The following is a 20636-nucleotide window of genomic DNA, read 5'->3' as shown; positions in this document are numbered from 1 at the left end:
TTACGTTTCAAGTGGGTGGGGGGTCAGCTTCACTCTGCTCATTTACAAACCAATCAAAGACAAACTGATCCATGTCAGGTTATAACAATATTCAAAGTGAATACAGGCTGCTGCTGGACACAGACAGGTAACATCATTTTGACTTGCTGTCACCTGGATCTGGACTCATAAACACTGAAGCCCTGAACAGGAATACAAATCATTTTCTGCCAACTAGCGACACAGCAGCAGATAATGGCTCAGAAAGCTCAAATGAGCCAATCATTTCTGTGTTTAGTTCCCCTGAAATCAGATCTGATATCAGCAGCTCTGAGTTCATTCATCATTATTGTCCAGTGATGAGATTTCTGCTCCGTTTGGTAACAGTCAGCAGGTTTTTCCTGCGTGTGGACGTGAACAGTCGTACCTGACAGCAGGTAGCAAACAGAGATCATCTTTCCAGCTGGAACTCTTCACTGAGCTGAACTCATTCAAAATGTTCTGGAGTCAAAACAGGAAACAGTCCAAATGTGTGTCTTCACTCTGACTCTGGATCAGATCTCAGTGACAGACTGTGGACATTATGGAAGCCTAAATGTGACACCATCTTCCTCCTTCATCTGCAGATTAAAGCCAAACAAAGATTCTCATTAAAAGTCTGCAGGTCTGAGAGAGACTCAATCGTTGTGTCATGTCAAACACAGTAAGAGGAGCTGAAGCACAGATGTGAAGAGCAGATTCAGCAGATTATGACCTCACTCTGTTTTGTCTTCATATACATTCAGTCTGTGTTTATAATGCAGATTTTCTGCTTTTATAATAACACATTTTATATTTTCTATCATCACAGACTGACTTGGTGTGGACTCTCAGAGTCTCACTGTGAAGTTGTGGCCTCAGCTCTGAAGTCCAGCCCCTCCCATCTGACAGAGCTGGACATGAGTAGAAATAATGACCTCCAGGATTCAGCAGTGAAGCTTCTGTGTGCTGGACTGGAGAGTCCAAACTGTCGACTGGAGACTCTGAGGTGAGTTCACTGACTGCGGCTGTTGTTGTTTTTCTATATTTCATGTCTTTGATGTTTGAAACTTTCTTTAGTTCCTAAATGTTCAGGATGTGTCTGAAGACAAATGTGAAGAAGTTTGAGTGCTTTCAGAAATGTTGTCTTTCCAAACGACTGAACAACAGTTTTTCCTTTTGGCTCCAAACAGAAGTGACAGACTTGAGCAGGGTTCATTTAAAGGCTGACAGAAGTGGAGTGGTGACGGGGAGATGTTTGACAGGACAGTGTTTCAGCCTCCACAGGTTCATGTTGTGCTCCATCAGTCAGTGAAGATGAAGTCAGTGCTGATGAGGCTGTAGAGTGTGTGAGGGATGTGAATGAGGATGATGAAGATCTGATGATAGCAGATAAAAACAGGCTGCAGAGACTTTGAGCCATACAGGGCACACAGTGTGTGTACAGAACAGCTGAAATCATTATGGAGGCCTCACTGGAATATGGAAGCATCACAGTACAGCTTCAGTGAAGCTTTAAAGTCTCTGATATGAGATGAGAAATGAAGCAGCCAGAGCTTTTTCATGAGTGGAAACCCACTGTGACTGTGAGCTGCTGCTACAGCCTCCAGATTAGCCAGCAGCTCATCCTGCTCAACATTTTCTCACCAACTTTAATGGAAGTGTGATGTTTTCAGCTGGAGTGATGGTCAGGGTGGCCTCCCTCTCCTCTTCTTCTCCTCTTCCTCTTTCATTTGTAAAGCCACTTCTGCTGCTTTCATTCATTTGGAAGTCCTGTAGCTGAGTTTGGGAGAGACTAACAGCCTCGGCAGCAGAGGGGAGAAAGGCTGTAACACCACCACTTTACTCTGTTCTACCTGTCACATCATTTTATCAGGAAACAAATATGCTCATGTTTTTACTATGTTTGTCTTGAAGATGTAAGAAGATCACATGGTGCTTTTTATTATTGTGTTGGTTTGTTTCCTGTCTTTTGGATGGAGCCCAGCTGTGCGTGGCCCCTGGGCCTGTGGTCAGAGTGTGTGCTGGATAATCCGGCCCAGGATGAGGCCAAACTGACATGGGATGAAATGTCTGTCACATAATTGAGCTTAGTGTAGTTTCATTTCTGCACAATTTCAAAACAACCAAAACTTTGTTCTGTCTTTTCTATGTTATACTGTAGACTTTCTTTGATACTGTGTCCAAAAGGAGCAGCTTTTACTTTGAAGGGGAGGCGTCTCTGTTTCCTCTTCAGGTTGGATGATGGAAGCAAATGAGTGTGTGATGTTCTTTCAGTGTTGCACTTTGTAGACGCTCCCTGAGCACTGGTCTCACAGCCAGCTGCACATAGAGACCAGTGTTGTTAGTCCAGGTCAGAAGATGACTTGTTGGAATGAAAATGAGCTTGTAGTTTGTCTGCTTTAATCATGTGACTGGAAAAAGGTCTTGGACTTCAAATATGTCCATTTCTTTCACACTTCACCTTTAAAAGTGAAGCCTTGTGGTTCCTGGAAGGAAAAACACGACTTTTTCAAGTCTTTGTCCTGTTTTTATGAGAAATGTACGACTTTAATGTGAAACATTCAGAGTTTTTTCTCTTGTTGTGTTTGTTTGAAGCTGCTTCCTGTTGGCTTCAGCTGTTTGGAGTTTCCATTTTCTCAACTTCTACATTCTGAAGCTTCTTCAGCTCTGAACAGATGATGAAACACTGAATGATTTCAAGCTCACACTTTGTCTAATAAACTTACATCTTTCATTCTTTATACAGATTGAGTGTCTGTGGTTTGTCAGAGATCAGCTGTGATTATCTGGCAGCAGCACTGAAGTCCAACCCCTCCCATCTGAGACAGCTGGACCTGTACAACAACAAGCTGCAGGATTCAGGAGTGAAACATCTGTGTGGTTTCCTGGAGAGTCCAGGATGTGGACTTGAAACTCTGGGGTCAGTCAGCATGTTTTAGTTGTGCTGAGATGAATATGATGTGAAAGTTGTGCTGACACTAAACTGCAGACATCAGGCTGATATTATACTGATCCACACTGAGGATCTTCATGGTAAAGTCTGTTTTCTTCTTCTCTGGTTTAGTCCATTGACTGCAGCAGAACAATGTTCACATTTCAAACCTTCAAAGAAGAAGAAAAATCCTCCACTGGATAATTCACTGTGAAACTCTCCAACTCTTCATTCCACCTTAAAGTCTGTCTGACACTGAAATCCAAAGCAAAATGTGCGTTTGCTTTACAGACAGCAGTCCAACACAAACATACACACATCATCCAAAACACAGTCCAACATCCAAATCTCCTCCACTGCCAGCATGAATGATGGGAAAGAGAAGGAGGAACACTCTGACATTCAGGGTTAGAATGAGTTTCATGAAGCAGACTGTGAAGATCAAAGCTGCATTAGAAAGCTTACATCAGGGGTGTCAAACTCAAATACACAGTGGGCCAAAATTCAAAACTGGATCAAAGTCGCGGGCTAACATTAATATTCATTGAAAAAAAATCTTCCTCCAAATATAACAAGGAATCTTTTCTTATGGACTCAAACAAGTTTTGCTGAAAAACTGAATATGGAACAAGCAAAGCTTAATACTAAACAATATATATAACTTAATATTACACACATTAAATAACACATCAGTGGAATTCATTTCTTAAATTAAAAATGTATTTGCAGCCTTCTGAATTAAATTTTATCATTTATCAAATTTTCATCATATTCTCCCACCTGTCCAGAAAGCTCCTGTTTTCTGCATTTCTTTTTTTATAGTTATTTTTTATGGCTTCGCGGGCCAAATGTGATTAGGCTGCGGGCAAAATTTGTCCCGCTGGCCAGAGTTTGACACCTATGGCTTACACCTGACCCAGAGGGGCCATCACATCACATTTAGAAGCTCCCCTAATGGAGCCACAACACATGTCCAACACTTAGTCTGTCTTGTTGGACCAACTGGAAGAAATGATTCAAGGACTTAGTCACAGAACAGAGATTCAAATCTCCAAAATCCAACTGGCTGCATCAGGACATATAGTCTGAAACTCTGCAGTTTCCTGTTTGAAGCTGCTTCCTGTTGGCTTCAGCTGTTTGGAGTTTCCATTTTCTAAACTTCTACATTCTGAACCTTCTTCAGCTCTGAACAGATGATGAAACACTGAATGATTTCAAGCTCACACTTTGTCTAATAAACTTACATCTTTCATTCTTTATACAGATTGATGGACTGTGGTTTGTCAAAGATCAGCTGTGATTATCTGGCAGCAGCACTGAAGTCCAACCCCTCCCATCTGAGACAGCTGGAGCTGTACGGAAACAACCTGAAGGATCCAGATGTGAAGCAGCTGTCTGATCTTCAGCAGAGTCCAGACTACAGACTGGAGACTCTGAGGTCAGTAGAGTGATGGAGTGAGTGGGTGGTGCTGTCAGCAGTATTGTACTAAACACAGTCAGTATGAAACAAAGATCCAGTGTTTCCTGTAAAGCTGCAGCTTCTCAGTGAAGCTGTGAGAGGAGAATGGTGACAGGCTTCAGGATTGGACACAAACACTTCCTGTTTCTGACCTTTATGGTCACCATAGTAACAGCTGACACGCTCTGATCAAACGCTGTCAACAGCCAATCAGCTCTCTGAACAAAACAGCACGCAGACCAATGACTGCATTCATTTCCAAGTTTAAAGCAGTGAAGAACACAGTCTGTAGGTGAGGAAGAATTTAGTGAGAGCAGATGTTTGGATGGAATTCCTCCAGTTAACAGCTGGAACCGTCCATCTGGATTGTTGGGCTTGTTGTTGGGGTTCCTACAGAGCTCAGAGTGGACACACCAAGGTTCTTCTAATGAATGAAAGTCCAAACTCAAACTAGGAGGGAAAAACATTTTCATCAACTTCAATAAAAATCCAAAGATTAGAAAAAGTGAAGCAACAATGAGTCCTAGTACAGTCCCAGCACTGAAGTCCCTGCTGCTCTTTATACTGGATGTGCTGCATCACTGACTGACAGCTGATGAAGAGTCTCTGGAAACACTCGTTTATCTCCTCTGCTCTTCCTTCTTCTCTCTGCAGGTGGAGCTGATGATGGTAAACAGGACGGTGTGTGTGCTGAGAGAGGAGGAGCTGTGTCCTGATGATCCAGAGAGGTTGAAGCAGCAGCAGCTTGTGTGTAGAGACGCTCTGACTGGGCCATGTTACTGGGAGGTGGAGAGGAGAGCTTCATCCAGCAGTGACTGACAGAGGAATGAGAAGAAGTGCAGATGACTGTCAGTGCTGCAGAGTGAACTGCTCTGAGAACAGCTCCACTGTCAGACACAATGTAGAGTCCAGCATCATCCCTGTGTGTCCCTCTGGATCTGACAGAGGATCATCAGTGTATCTGGACTGCTCTGCTGCTGCTCTGTCCTTCTACAGTCTCTGCACAGTCTCTGTCTGACTCTGGCTTCAGACCCTCCTGGATCAAACTCACCTGGAAAGACTTTCAAACATCACTCAATAGATTTGAATACAGAATATATTTGATATATACTGTAGATGTACTGTAGAGTTGCAGTATGTCACTTGTAAATACAGTCTGTGAGCAGCTGTGAGCTGAAAGATCTTTCTAGAAACACGAAATGTTTTCACTCTTCTGTTGCTTTTTCATATATTTCCACAACATTAATATTGATCCCACCTGTCTCACCTGTTTCATGCTTTTATACATAATAACAGGACACGTGTGATCTGAGCGCTGCTGTGGTTGCTGTGCTGCACGTCTTCATTTAGATAACAGAGACATCTAGTGGTTCAGAGGGAGAACTGCAGGAGGTGGAGCTGTGTTTTAGCGTGGAAAACTTTTTATCTTTTAGGCGCAGATACAAATATGACAAGTATCAGTGTGAGATACAAAAGGTCACATCAGTCAGCAGAGGGAACAGTGATCACACAGCAATGTAAGAATAGAAACAACAGTGAATCTGGACATGTATACAGATGGAAGCAAACAAACAGGATGTAACACTACATTAAAGCCACAAATGAATCATCAGAGCTGAGGAGGTGTTTGAGAAACAGGTTTACCTTTTAGGTGACATGAATGAGTTGATGGGAAGTTATGAACTGTTTCTGAGAGACAAATAACACCAGGATCCTTTTCTAAGTAGCTGACAGCTTGTAACTGTGCAGGGGCGGGTCTAGTAAAGTTTTGCCGACCTAAACCAGGGGGTTTAGAGCATCATAGAGTTTTTGTGGTTTGTTTTCTTTAAGTCATTTCACAGATTTTCTCTATAATTTCAATTCCTTGAATAAAACAACAAACTTAGGGCATGATTTTGTAATCCGACTTTATGTATGAAAGATTTGACTAAACATAAAACAATCTTCCAACTCAGTCGTCATTCTTATCTTGTGAAATCAAACCAAATGTTCTGTTGTCTAAATCAGGGATTGATGAAATCCTTGGTTGCATCCATTTATGAACTTGTTCTTATTCATATTAAATCGTAGTCTAAGTCCTTCTTTAGAGGGATAAATGTCATTCATTGTCTTCAAATGTGTTTCTGTTGTTTTGGGGGGAAGTTTGAAGTCCATTGTTCAAAGTCTGTTAATGAAACTTTATGAAGTTTATGTAGGATGTTTTTCCTATTTTGTATTTGTTTGAATTATGATGTATTTCTGACTCTTGCTGCCATGATGCCAGGTCTCTCTTGAAAACAACATTTTTAATCTCAATTAAATTTTCACCTGGAGAAATAAAGATGATAATAATAATTTTGTCTTCAGGGAATCATTTCTCTGTAAAACAGCTTCTTCTGAAACTCTTGTTACATTTCTTGTTTATTGTTTGCTGGTTGTAGAAAAATGTCATCGTCTCTGTGTGAACTTAAACTCTACATGTGGTGTCAGCTATAAACGAGCTCTAGAGTCTAATAACGATGCTTTTATTATTGTCTGGTATCCAACCTAACCCTGGGCCTCTGGCTGAATGTGAAACACCAGCAGATGTTAAAAACTGTCTGGGTTACACGTGCATCACGTCGTGTGCTTCCTAACATGGATATGATTGGAATCTGGGCCTGTTCAAGCGGTGCTGGTATCATTGTTGTTTCTGAGACTTTCCACATCTTTACTGGATAAAAACGTAGCAACTGATGGATTTAACATTTAGCTCTCAGACTGTCCCAGAAAAGGCGGAGGTCTGGAAGTTTATGTGAAGCTCTGTCTTCCTGCTCAAGTCTTGTTCTCTCAATCTGCACCTCAGCCATTTGAAATCTTGGCCTTAACTATTGATCTGTTTGGAAATCAGACTGTTGTTGGCTGCTATCAGCCTCCACCTGCTTCCCCCAGCACATCACCGTCTCTGGTTCAACTTTTATCTGAGCTGCATTTTAATGACGTCTTTCAGATGGATGATTTTCATTGGGACTGGCTTTCTTCTGTGTCTGATGATTTTAAGGCACGCTGCTTGTTTTTAAAACTGACTCAAATTATTTAAAGCCTCACACGCCTTGATCCTAAACACCCAGATAAATCTGCTCTTATTGACCTTTTTTAACTAATATGCTGCGTAAGTTTTCCACATCTGCAGTTTTTGCCAACGACCTGAGTGATCACTGCGTAGTTGGTGCTGTGAGAAACACTAAAATCTCACGCTCCGAGCCCGCATCAGTTTGAACTGGGGTCGTATTAAACAGGCTGACAATGTCAGTTTGGGAACATTTACAGGAGAGTCGTGTCTACTTTGTGGACAGACACGCCCCTTTTTGCCAGGTCAGGGTGAAAGGTCGGGACAGGCCTGGTTTGGTTCAGTACCGGCCGATCTCCTACATGAGAGAAACCAGGCCTGGGCAGGAAGTCTGGCTCTGATGCTGATTGGCTTTGTTTTCATTAGCTGTGTAATCGGATTACTGCCTCCATCATCAAGATCCAATGTAACTATTTTTTACTTTAACGACTGACAGTCCAAACGACCGTAGGAGGTTTTGGCAAACTATAAAGTGTCTCTGCCAGCTGTGACTCCTCAGAGCTTCCTCCTCACTTAAATATCGACTCCACTCCTGTGTCAGACAAAACTGAAATGTTGCTTTAACAAACACTTTGTTGCTTCTTGCTCTTTGTTCAGCACAGTATCTGATGGTAAACCTCTTGCACACAACTCTGCTCGTAGTTCCTGCTTACTGATACCTTTTCCTTCACACCTGTCACAGTAGAAGAGGTTTGTAAGGCTTTGAATAGCCCCAACACCAGAAACTCGTCCTCACAATCGTTCTCCTTCCTTCTTGCACTTGGCTGCAAATATCATAGCTGAGCCAGTGTCTTATAGTTTTAATCTTTCTCTACAACAGAAGGCTTTACCACAGATGTGGAAGTGTGCCTCTGTACTCCCCCACTGAAAGCTGGTGATTCTTCAACAGTTAGTAATTACAGGCCAATTTCCAAACTCTGTGTCTTATCTAAGGTTCTTCAAAGGCTGGTAAATAATCAACTTCAAAGTTATCTGGATGAAAATAGGATTTTATCTCCCTTCCAGTCTGGTTTTAGGAAACTGCACAGTACTGGAACTGCTTCGATAAAAGTTCTCAAAGACGTCTATGAAGCGCTGGATGCAAAGAACTACTGTGCAGCTCTTTTTTTGATCTATCAAAGTCTTTGACACTGTTGACCACAACAAAAAATCTTCTGGCACAACTTCACCTACTTCCAAGCTGCGTGGAGAGGATGAGGATCTAACAGCACAGGAACTCCAGCAACACTCAGCAGCAGCTGCTCCCAGTCCCTTGGTTTATGAGCTGAGCTGCTGACCACAGCATTTTATGTCAGAGATTACTGGAAATAGGCCTTTCAGACCGAGCAGCTGGCTGCTTCTCTAATGTTCTTTTGGACATCAGCAGTGCGTTCAGCTCAATGGTCTCTCTTCCAGCTTTTTAAATGTCACTAAACGAGTGCACAGGGTTCTGTCCTGGGCTACTTATGTCAACGGTGTGGCACAAAATCTAGATGCATCTGTTCATTTTATACCATCAACATAGTTTTCAAACCATTACAGCAGCTGTTGATAGTATTCAGTCTCAGCTGGCTCAGACTGGCTTTAAATGTAGAAAAAACCAAAGTCATGTTGTTCACAAACAGAAAGAGGGTCCGGCTTTATTTCCTTCTCCTGTATCTGCTCAAAGTATTTCTATTGAAACTGTGGCCTCGTACACATACCTCGGTATCTTGATTGATGACAGTCGTTCCTATAAGCCACACATTGAACATCTAATAAAGACACTGAGGCTGAAGTTGGGCTTCTCTTCCAGGAACAGATCATGTTTCACAGGAAAAAGCTTGTTGCTGCCACCTTTTTTTTACCTGCCCTGGATTACAGTGACATGATTTATATGAATGACTCTGCTCGCTCTCTTCATCTGTTGGATTTTGTCCATCATGGGGCATTAAGATTTATAACTGTCTGTAAACCTTTAACACACCACTGTACTCTGTGTTCTCTGGTTAACTGGTCCTCATTGGTCTTACACAGGATGGTCCATTAGTATCATTTTATCTATCAATCTGTTTCTGGGTTACTGCCTCCTATTTATCAGAGTACATGTTAGGCAAACAGTTTAGTCACAGCCTGCAGTCTCAGGACATCATTACATCCACTGTTCCATCAGTTCATGCAGAGCTTGGGAAGAAGGCGTTCTCCTTTTCTGCTCCGTCTTCATGGAAAACATAACCGAAGGATTTAAGGCTCTCCGTTGATTTCACTTGCAGACTTCAAAAGACGTACACATGTTTTTGTGAAACCATCTCTGGGAACTTGTTCTCGTTTTTAATGTGACTGAGTACATTACACAAACTTTTCTTTTATTGTTGTAATTTTAATATGTTTGTCTGGAACAGGTCTCTCTTGTAAATGAGACATTGAGTCTCAATGAGCCGACCTGTATAAATAAAGCTTCAATTACAAAGTCCTTTGTTTAAAAGTTCCTTCAGGTGCCAGTGGGACGTGCTGTGGCACTATCGGTTTCTGAGCCTTTATATTGTTAGTTAGAAACTACAAATATAATGGCTCACTGTATTTCAGAATCAGAGAAACTTTATTAATCCAGGAGGGAAACTGAGTTGTCATAGCAGCAAATATACAAGAAACAACAAGCACTCATATAAAGTGAGTGTAGAAACAGAGTTATGATAGATAAATATTCAGAGAAATAGAGAAATAGAGAAATATAGGTATAAATTGTTACCAAATCAGTTTTACTCTGGTTCTTTTATTCGTCGAGGCATCCAGAGACGGCACCAGAACTCAGTAGTTATTTCACAAAACCTTTATTCATCTTCATTTAAGAATAAGAATCTTTACTCTTTAATGTCACAAATTCCTCTTTGTATGTAACATAACAACATACATGATACAGCTGCAGCAACTGAGGCGAGGAGAGAGGCAGCAACAAGAAAACTGGAAGAAGGAGACCAACAACACCACCTGTGGAAATCTTTCCCCAATCAAGCGTCATCATATCAGCATTTCATCAAAAGCACACATGCTCCGACCTGACAATGCAGAGCTGTGGCAAAATCATTGAAATCATTTATGAAACAAATGAGTGCATCAAAAATAAGAGTGGAGCTGCAATGAAAGAGAAGTGAACTTTCTTCAGTCAACACAAAGTTTTCCCTGACAGGTGACATTTAATTAAAGTGACTTTATCACCACACACACATTCAGAGGCAGTCTACAGGAGCAGAGCTGCAGCTATTCAGCAAATGTCTCCCTGCAATCCTCACTGCAACACCTACATGTGAAAATGAAACCACCTCTGCTGTTCACACATGAAAAGTCGTGTGAAGAACCAGTTTTCCTCAGATCTCTGTTTTAGTAACTCTGAAGTCTGAACTTTGGATTTTTGCATCCTGTTTGTACTGATAACTGTCAGTGGATTATTTTGATCCCAAAGGAATCTTTAACACACATGTAGTGATGGGACGTGTGCACTGAAACAATGGTTAGGAAACAGAAATCGCCTGAGAATCTGCTCATGTTTAAGATTTCTTCTTTACAAACATTTTCTATGGCTGTTCCCAGTATGACCAGTGATACAAAGCATGGGAAATGGGGATTAGTTCATTCAGACAAATAGACTTTTTAAAATGTAAAAATAAAGAAATGAATCAATAAAATAAAAAGTCAAAGAAATAAAAAATAAGGGTCTGAGGCGTCTGTCTCACTGTATCCATGGCAACAATTTACTTTCTGTTCCTTCGTATCAGAACCACATCTTTGAAATCAAAACATTTAAGATTCAAATTCAACCACAGATGTGTTCAATTAGATATTAAATGAAGCAGTGCAATGTTTTTATCACTATCCAAGTTTGAACTCTAAGTAGAAGATTTAAAAAAGCAACACACACACACACACACACACACACACACAGTATGCAGACATGATTTAGCTGATGATAACATAACGACTGCACATACCCGTGGGATGATTCATGTCCTTTTTCTTTCTCTATGCAATGATGAACTTCTTGCTTCAGGACCTTCTTGATGAACTTGTTTTCTAATCCACAGTTTTCTACCTGATCTGTGTGTTTGAAGTAAAATGTGTTGCTTCAAATGTAAAAGTTAAACAGACAGAAAGCATCAACGTGGACTTCAGTCAGTGTTTTGTGTTCATACAGGTCAGCTGTTGCACACAGAGGTCCTGGATTTACACTGTGCCCTGGTTCCTGTGTTTCTGTATGTAGTTTAGTCTAAAGTGGATCCTCCTCATGTACAGACTGAATTATCTGTTCAACAATCAGCATTTCTGATTCATGGATTTCATTTGTTTTTGCTAGTTTTGACTGAGATTTCCACATATCTGTGGTGGCATCTGTTCAGTGTTATGGAAGTTTTACAGCACTAATCTCACTTCACTCTGTAACATAACAGTGAACAATATTACTATTAGAAAGATTATTAGAGAAGCCACAATCAGATGATCCCCTATGAGGTGTCCTTGGTTATAGTGTGAAGTCATCTGAGGGGAGAGAGAAAAAAGAAACACTTCAGTGTTAATGAAAAAGTCATCAGTCTTCTTATGGGAAGAGACCTCCACCAGACCAAGACAGGTAACCATCCAACACGTTCTCATCCCGAAACCTAACAGACCGATGCCATGTGACAAATCGATGCTATGTGACTATTAAATTCCCTTCTTTTGAATTCTCTGACTTCCGACTCAGAGTCGTCAAGTTCAAAAAATGATCTTTATTGTACATTTCCGGAAACAGAGACCTGACCCACTAACACACGCTCAGGTCTGAAAGCATTAGAAGCCAGAATGGGTATACATAGTTCTGCTATAGGTCGCACACAGACACACACAGTTTCCATCAAAACAACTCCTTCTGCTCTGACTAATGTGTGTGTGTGTTACTTAGTTCTGCTTTTTCTGTCTGGTTTCCTGTATTTTATTAATATGCCTCTGCAGCTCTGCACTAAACTTCCTGTTTCTTAACCTCCCCTTACTAAAGCCTCTGTTGCTAGGCGACCTGTCACCCTCTGACCTAGTTTTTTCTCACATCTGGGCTTGGTTTATAAAGGCCTCTCTTATTAAAATACATAAAACAATCTAGTCAGAAAATAAGCACTAAGAATATATATTTATCTTGTAACATTGTTTAAGTTAATGAACAATTGTGTTGAAAACTAAGATTACAATATCAATCAAGATAATTATAATTATGGTTTTTGCTGTAATTAAACAGTCATGTGGAAATGTGGCAACCACAGAACTTTAGAGGCCTTTTGTTCAGTTATGTGTGGACTGTTTCTTTAGTCCTCATACACAAATTGTTCTCAGTGTCTATGAGACTGGTGAAATATCCATGTGTGCTGAAAGAGACTGTGCTGGTCTGACCCCCTCAACCTAGGTATTGTGGGTAATGAAAGAGCAGATAGGTTGGCTAAAGCAGCTGTTAAAAAAGTAGACATAGACGTGCAGATACCATTGTTGAAATCTGAGGGAAAAGAATAGTTTGGACACAAAGTAAGAATTTCTGGAGAATGGCATGGGATAATGGAACAAAAGGGAGACATGGGGTACAAAACACAATAGAAGTTAAGAGGAGTAGTGGGTTAAATAGGCAGCAGGAGAATACAAACAGGTCATTGCTTTTGTCATGTAATCAATATATTCTTAGTGTTTATTTTCTGATCATATTTTTTTATGTACTTTAATAATGAAGGTTTGCAAAGCAAGGCCACTTTTGACTCATAAACTAAGTGCTCACCCAGACTGAAAAACAGGAAGTTAGTGTAGAACTATACAAGCATATTAATAAATACAGGAAGCCAGACAGAAAAGAGGAACTTGTACCATATAAGGAGTTGTCGAAACTGTGTGATGTGTAAAGTACCAAAATAACACCTATATGAGACACATTTTTAGATTCTAATGTTAGAGATCCTGCAACTGCCGTTGGGCTGTGCAGGGCTCTCTCTTCCAGAGGATGATTGAATAAAAAGAATTATAAATGTTTTGACCACTATGAGTCAGGTTTTCTCTGTTCTATCATGGGGATCAAAGAATCTGGTTTTAATATTTGGTGTTTCCCGCCCGGTTCCCTTTGCAACAGAGAGAACAAATGTGGCCGAAGGTTGGATCTGATATGAGGCGAACAGGAGACTGGTCTAAAAGATTTAAAAGTAGGCACAAACCTGTTCAAAGAAAAAGCAAATTTGTGCATATTGGATGAATTCTAAATTATCTGTTCGCTGAGTTGATGATCTTAACTATTAAATTGGCTCAGTAGTGGTAGAACTAAATTCTTTAGAATAAAGTAAAGCTTTGAAGTAATGATAATGAAACTTTGAGAATGACAGTACTGAGTTAAAGGTAATATGGTATTTCATGGTAAAAGAGAAAAGAAACAATGTGTGTTTAAGAGAATATAGGATAATAGGGAATTGGTCATTGGTTTGTCCCTATTGAGTATAAAGCCGGGCTTGGACATCAATAAAATTGCTTGTGTGGTTTTGTGTGGTGTTTTCAAAGAGATTAAATTGTTTAGAACGGGGCGGGGATCCCTAAGAAGTGCATTTTCTCAGAAGGTTACGCTTCAACTCTGTGCCCGGACACGGGTCAGAGTCCTCCGGTGGAGAATTAGTTCGGTTAGCCACCGCGAAAACTGGGGGCATTCCTTAATAGCCAGTGGTCACAGGACCATTTCTTGTCATCCGGGACGATTTTATGCACTTGTTTGACTGAGAGAAACCGGGTTTCGGGCGTGGAACCTCGACTTGGTTGGTTGGTTGACGCTTTTAAGGCTGGAAGGATGCTGGGAGTGTGTGTTGAAATGAAAATATGCATCTTAGGAGCAGGAGTTGTCCGTCCGACTGCGGTCTGGAGTGTGGAGCCTTCCTGCTGCTGCGGAGTCGGGGCGGTCTGCCTCCCCCCACCGCAGGGAAAAGGAAACACCACCTGGGTCTGGGTGCAGTTCCCCCCTCCAGGGGCGGGGGCACCTAGACCCGGTTTGTAGAGTACGCTTGGGGAGTGTGATCGTGTGTACAGCGTCTCTTTATGTCTGTCTCCACGTTGGTTGAGTGTGGAGTAAGTGCATATGAGAGCATGAGGGTGGGAATGGATGTTTGTATCTGTGTGTGCCTGTATGTCTGTGTCTATATGTCAGGTTGGGTGTCAGGCGCCACCTCTCTGGGGACATCTCAGGCCCTCCAAGGTTTGGAGGCCTATCTCCCCCTACCACCACTTCCCCTGCCAGTGGCGGACCCCCTCAGACATCGGTGCGTTGGTGGTTCTTTGTGTCCGGGGATGGGCGTCCAGGTACACACCGGCTCACTCCTTGGCGGCCGCTTATCGGGGCCTGGAGCCTGGGGCTCGCTCGGGCCACTTCGGAGGTGGGGTGCCCCCGGCCTCTCGGCCTGGGGCTCGGTCACTCAGGCACGGCTGGCTGCCGGCGGAGCTCACGGGCGCGTCACTGCAACTCCCCCTGGCTTCTGCTCCGCGACTGCTGAGTGAGCCCTCATCTGGGACTCTCCTCAGCTCTTTCCGGGACAGTGCGCAGCTGCCCCTCTGTTGGTCTTCCTTGGTCTCTTGTGTTCTGGGGGCCTCTGGATGTCTGGAGTTTTGATCTCCTCCACACCTGCTTCACGCCCTGGAGGACGGGGCTGTGGCCCCCCCCCACACCCTCTAGCAGATTATTACATGAAGGAACCTTTTAAAAAAACAAAAAACAAGCGCGTCCATGCTCACAGGTGTACACACGGGTGATCACACCCACAAACTACACCCTTTTTGGCTCCTACCTCAAAGCACACTGTGTTCTGTTGATCTTATGTGCTGCACAATAATGTTTAATATTAGTATTTACTGTCATATTCCCATATATCATTGTGATGTTGTTTATTCTATTACTCTTGTTCTCTTCTGCTTGCTTTCTTTTTTCTTTCTCAGCAGGTGATCCAGGTGATTGATATATGCATTTTTTTTCTCTGCCCGTTCTGTTGGTTTTTGTCTTTTGCCCTTCTCCCCCGTCCCTCTTCTCAGCTGTTTCTCTTTCCCTCTTTCTTTCTCCCCTTCTTTCCCCCAGTCAAGTCTGTCCCGTATTCAGTAAGTGAAAATAAAATAAACAATAAAAGGTGAATCAAATGGACCATTACGGCAAGGCTGGGATGGTCAGTTTGGTAAAGTAAATCCGTTGGGCATCTTTCTTTGCCTTTAGACAACAATTCTGATGGCAAAAGAGCCAAACGGGACAGGCCAAAATAAAAATAAAAATATGCATGTTGTGAAATCTTTTTAATCATTGGTGATTCTATAAATATATTGTTGTGAACATCGCTGAATTTGTGGATTTTTAGATGCTGGCTTATATATATTAGAACATAATAAATAAAGTTTGGGTTTCTTTTAGTGAATTTTGATGAACTGATTTATTTTTGGTCTATAGTGGATGAATTGTGCATACTGCAGATATTGTGTCGGGCCTAAACCCTGAGGCATTAAAGACAAATATCTCTGTTTAAATAGCAAGTTTAACTAGGCAAGAATTTCAGTAATAAATGTTGGTGTGACTTATTTTTGATTTTGGTGTGTAATGTGAGAATTGATTAGAGGTTTTAATTGTTTTTCTTTCAGTTTGAGGCTGTATACGCACTTAACAGGGTGCGGTCTACTTCCTCTTTCTGATTCTAAACAGCATGTTTGATGAAAATAGTTTATCACAAGTGTGTGATTCTAAGTGTGTGAACGTTGTGGGTACTGCATCTGAGTGATTCTGTGTGATTTGTACAAAATAACAAATAAGTAATAATAACACTACTGGGGTGAAGATCGTGGGTTCATAGCAGAGTGCGTGGAAAGAGGAAGTCTGAGAAGAGAGTGTGTCTGTGTCTGGCAGGAAGTGAACAACTTTGCATGCCCATAAAAGGAACTGGCTGATGTGTGGGAAAATGATATTAAATAAGTGTTTTAGTGTGTTAATACAGGTGCCCATGGACTTACTCAAACCTCAAAACATGAGTACAGCGGCAAAATGATAGATTAACAGAATTGGGACGACAAACAGACTTTGGCTTAAAAATTTGACAGCTTGACCTCTCATTCTGTCCTCATACTGAGAAGGAGCTTTTTTTCTTTTTTTTTCTGTCCCGTTTGGATCTTTAGCCATCAGAATTGTTGTCTTAAGGCCAAGAAAGATGCCAAGCGGATTTATTTTACCAAGTGGATCGTCATGGCCTTGCCATATTGGCCCATTTGATTGACCTTTATTATAATTATGAATTTATTTTATTTTCAGTTGCTACAAACGGGACAGACATGACTGGAGGATAGGACAGGGAGAAAGAATGAAAGAAAGAGAGGGAGAGAAAGAAAACCAAATGGGAGAAGAGACGGTGAGAAGGGGGGGAAGAAAGAAAAAAAAAAAAAAAAAGAACAAAACACCTGGGTCACCTGTATGGAGAAAAAAAACAGAAGAGAAAGCAAACAACAAAGAGCAACATAATAAATAAAAAAAACGGCACCATCACAATAAACTAGCTAGCAGTAGATATCAGTAGATACTAAATAATAAACGATATTGTGCAGCACGCAAGATAGACAGCGCACAATGTGCTTTGAGGCAGCAGCCAAGAAAGCTGTAGTCCGCGTCTGTGAATACCCGTGTGTACACCTGTGTGCATACCTGTGTGGATCAGCATGCTTGCATTCCAAAGGTTTCTCCATGTAATGATCTGCTAGGGAGTGTGGGGAGCCACAGCCCCGTCCTCCAGGGCATGAAGCAGGTATGGAGGAGATCAAAACTCCAGACATCCAGAGGCCCCCAGAACACAAGAGACCAAGGAAGACCCACAGAGGGCAGCCGCGCCACTGTCCCAGTAAGAGCTGAGGAGAGTCCCAGATGAGGGCTCACTCAGCAGCCGCGGAGCAGAAGCCAGGGGGGGTTGCAGTGACGCGCCCGTGAGCTCCGCCGACAGCCAGCTGTGCCTGAGTGACCGAGCCCCAGGCCGAGAGGCCGGGGGCACCCCACCTCCGAAGTGGCCCGAGCGAGCCCCAGGCTCCAGGCCCCGATAAGCGGCCGCCAAGGAGTGAGCCGGTGTGTACTTGGACGCCCACCCCCAGACACAAAGAACCACCAACGCACCGACACCTGAGGGAGTCCGCCACTGGCAGGGGAAGTGGTGGTGGGTGGAGATAGGCCTCCAAACCTTGGAGGGCCTGAGATGTCCCCAGAGAGGTGGCGCCTGACACCCAACCTGACATATAGACACAGACATACAGGCACACACAGATACAAACATCCATTCCCACCCTCATGCTCTCATATGCACTTACTCCACACTCAACCAACGTGGAGACAGACATAAAGAGACGCTGTACACACGGTCACACTCCCCAAGCGTACTCTACAAACCGGGTCTAGGTACCCTTGCCCCTGGAGGGGGGAACTGCACCCAGACCCAGGTGGTGTTACCCTTTTCCCTGCGGTGGGGGGAGGCAGACCGCCCCGACTCCGCAGCAGCAGGGAGGCCCCACACTCCAGACCGCAGTCGGACGGCCAACTCCTCCTCCTAGCCCCCCGCTCCAGCAGGCCGCAGAGAACGGGGGGTGAGAGAAGACTCCAAACCTCCCTCCACCCGCTCATTGTAGTGTTGATGCCATGTGTGTTCTAAGGTGCATTTAAAACCCAGGAGGGCATGGAGCTACCTGCCAGAGAGCAGCAGGTAAGCGCATAGTCCCTCCTGCTAGCCCTCAATGTCTACGTGTATTCAAAATTGAGAGGTGGGCAACGACGCCAGGGGTGGGGTGTACACCCTGATGGTAATTTGGACTCCGTGTATCGTGCCCACCCCCAAGATCCTATATGTATGCGCAATGAGAGTGTGAGTAATGTGAATGTCTAAGTTGTGGGATAAAATTGAGGCAGAGGCAGCCGGAAGGGGACAGGGGGGGGGGGGGGGGGGTAGCCTCCTCTGCACCCTGGTGACATACCCCTACTCCAAGGCCCTGCATGTGTGGGGTGGTTGTGGTGGAGCGGGAAGAGGGAGGCAGCTGGAGATGGGGAGGGAAGGAAGGGAGGGGCAGTGACCCCTCCCTGGGGCCAGCTCCCCCGCTGACCACGTTGTGGGTACTGCATCTGAGTGATTCTGTGTGATTTGTACAAAATAACAAATAAGTAATAATAACACTACTGGGGTGAAGATCGTGGGTTCATTGCAGAGTGCGTGGAAAGAGGAAGTCTGAGAAGAGAGTGTGTCTGTGTCTGGCAGGAAGTGAACAACTTTGCATGCCCATAAAAGGAACTGGCTGATGTGTGGGAAAATGATATTAAATAAGTGTTTTAGTGTGTTAATACAGGTGCCCATGGACTTACTCAACCTCAAAACATGAGTACAGCGGCAAAATGATAGATTAACAGAATTGGGACGACAAACAGACTTTGGCTTAAAAATTTGACAGCTTGACCTCTCATTCTGTCCTCATCCTGAGAAGAAGCTTAAAGGACAGTCAATCTCCTGATGAAGACAGAAGACAGAACACCGTGGACTTGAAGAGTTAACAGCAGGCAAAAGACAGTGCAACTGACCTAAAACACTGAAGGGTCAGGCAGCAGCATGTATGAACACCACTGATGGAACATGAGCTTTGAATTACAAGCTGGGAACTTAACCAGTGACATGACTGTGTGAAGGCACTGGACGTGATATTTGCCATGCTGGGAGTTAACTGACAAGAAAAGACTGAAAAGATCAAGAGAGAAGAAACAGAGAAGAGGAAACAGCTGAGTTGGGCCTGTGTTTGCTGGAGATTTGAAGGCCACACAGGAAACTGTGAGAAAAGGGACAAGGACCAGTGAGAGGTCAAGCCGGACGAGTTCGAGTGAGAGCGTGTGGGGAATTGGATTGAAAATTGAGGCTGAACTGGTGGAGGTTTAGAAATGTCCAGAGCATCATAACAGAAAGGTAATTCTTTTTTTTTCTTTTTTTTAAAAAAAGGGGAGAGAGAGAAAGAAATGCATAAACTAATAATTACATGAATGAATGAATAAGCACACATACACAAATTGTTACATGTGAAATTATTTTTGGAGAGAATCAGAAGTGAGACCGTTTGAATCCACAGCTCAGTAATATGCAGGAATTAAATCTGATTATAAAAACACATCAAGGCAACGAAGACACGCTTACACTCAATATTAATATGAATACACAACATACACGTAACAAAGACACGCTTACACTCATGAATGTGAATACATGACATAAATTGGTGTTTCTGGCCAGAGAGAGAGAAGTGTGTTGTTTAAGCAGTGATGATAATAATGAAAATGTCTTAGTTTTGTCACTTTTAGGTGAAAAGCAGACTTGGCTCAATTTCCTACATGCAGCAGTCGGAAGCAAGTTATAGTTTAACATCATTGGAAACGTTCAGGCCAATTTTCTGGTTGAATTGTTTACAGTGTCATGTGTCACTAAACCTGACAAGCGAGCTTTCACTCCTAACTGAAGACGAGGAATGCAGCTCCAAAGAGCAATAACACGGCAGTTAAAGAGAGACAGTGGAGAATGCAGGACAAAGCTGAAAGAGAACTTCCTGTTATTGGACTGTTGAAGTGGGAGAGGACAAAGGAGTGAGAGCAGTAGATGAGAACACAGAGGAACGCTGTTATTTAATGTGGGAAATCTAAATTTGGGTTAGCAAACCTGGGGAAAAGAAAACTGACTGCTTAAGTGGGAAAATTGTGAAGGAGTCTGAAACACTGCAAAAAGAAACATACACAAAATCACACACACAAGCAGAAAATGTATTAACCTTACTAACACTTACAAATACAAGAGAGCTCATGAAGATTAGACAGCATCTTCAGCATGTGAGTCTGTTTATCATCTTGTCCAAGTCACTTAGTGTGATGAAAAAGTGATACAAAGATCATTGGACTCATATCAAAGTAGTTAAAAATGATCCAGTTATAGCAGAGAAATGTGTAGGAAAGGCAGCTTTGAGAACCTGCCCTGGTGGATCTGCAGCTCCACTGCACAGACATCGATTAAACCAGACTAATAACACACATGCAATGAAAATCAGCTTGTTATCTTTCATCAGTGTTAAAATAGTGTGAATGTAACACACTTAAACCCTGAAGTTGAGGAATAACTCAGGGACAATAGAGTGATTCTTGTGAAAAG

The 20636-nt window shown here is 42.7% G+C and overlaps 2 protein-coding genes across 3 annotated transcripts in view; one reads left to right on the top strand and one right to left on the bottom strand.

Moving 5' to 3' along the window:
• The window catches only part of LOC146581175 (protein NLRC3-like), a 442961-nt gene extending 436669 nt beyond the window's left edge, over positions 1 to 6292 (top strand). For both annotated transcript variants that reach the window (XM_085267560.1, XM_085267561.1), the window contains 4 exons: positions 830 to 1006; positions 2747 to 2920; positions 4197 to 4370; positions 5046 to 6292. In XM_085267560.1, the coding sequence (XP_085123686.1) occupies positions 830 to 1006; positions 2747 to 2920; positions 4197 to 4370; positions 5046 to 5055 (535 nt within the window). In that variant the 3' untranslated portion in view covers positions 5056 to 6292. The remainder of the gene's footprint in view (positions 1 to 829; positions 1007 to 2746; positions 2921 to 4196; positions 4371 to 5045) is intronic.
• The window catches only part of LOC146581170 (protein NLRC3-like), a 222158-nt gene that overhangs the window by 72638 nt on the left and 128884 nt on the right, over positions 1 to 20636 (bottom strand). The gene's annotated exons all lie outside the window — the stretch shown is intronic.

Source organism: Mchenga conophoros, linkage group LG3 (genome assembly GCF_057382185.1).
Source record: "Mchenga conophoros isolate Kocher_MC1m ecotype Shallow Benthic linkage group LG3, M_conophoros_male_GT1.1, whole genome shotgun sequence".
NCBI classification, from domain to species: domain Eukaryota; kingdom Metazoa; phylum Chordata; class Actinopteri; order Cichliformes; family Cichlidae; genus Mchenga; species Mchenga conophoros.
This window is presented reverse-complemented; position numbering and strand designations above follow the sequence as displayed.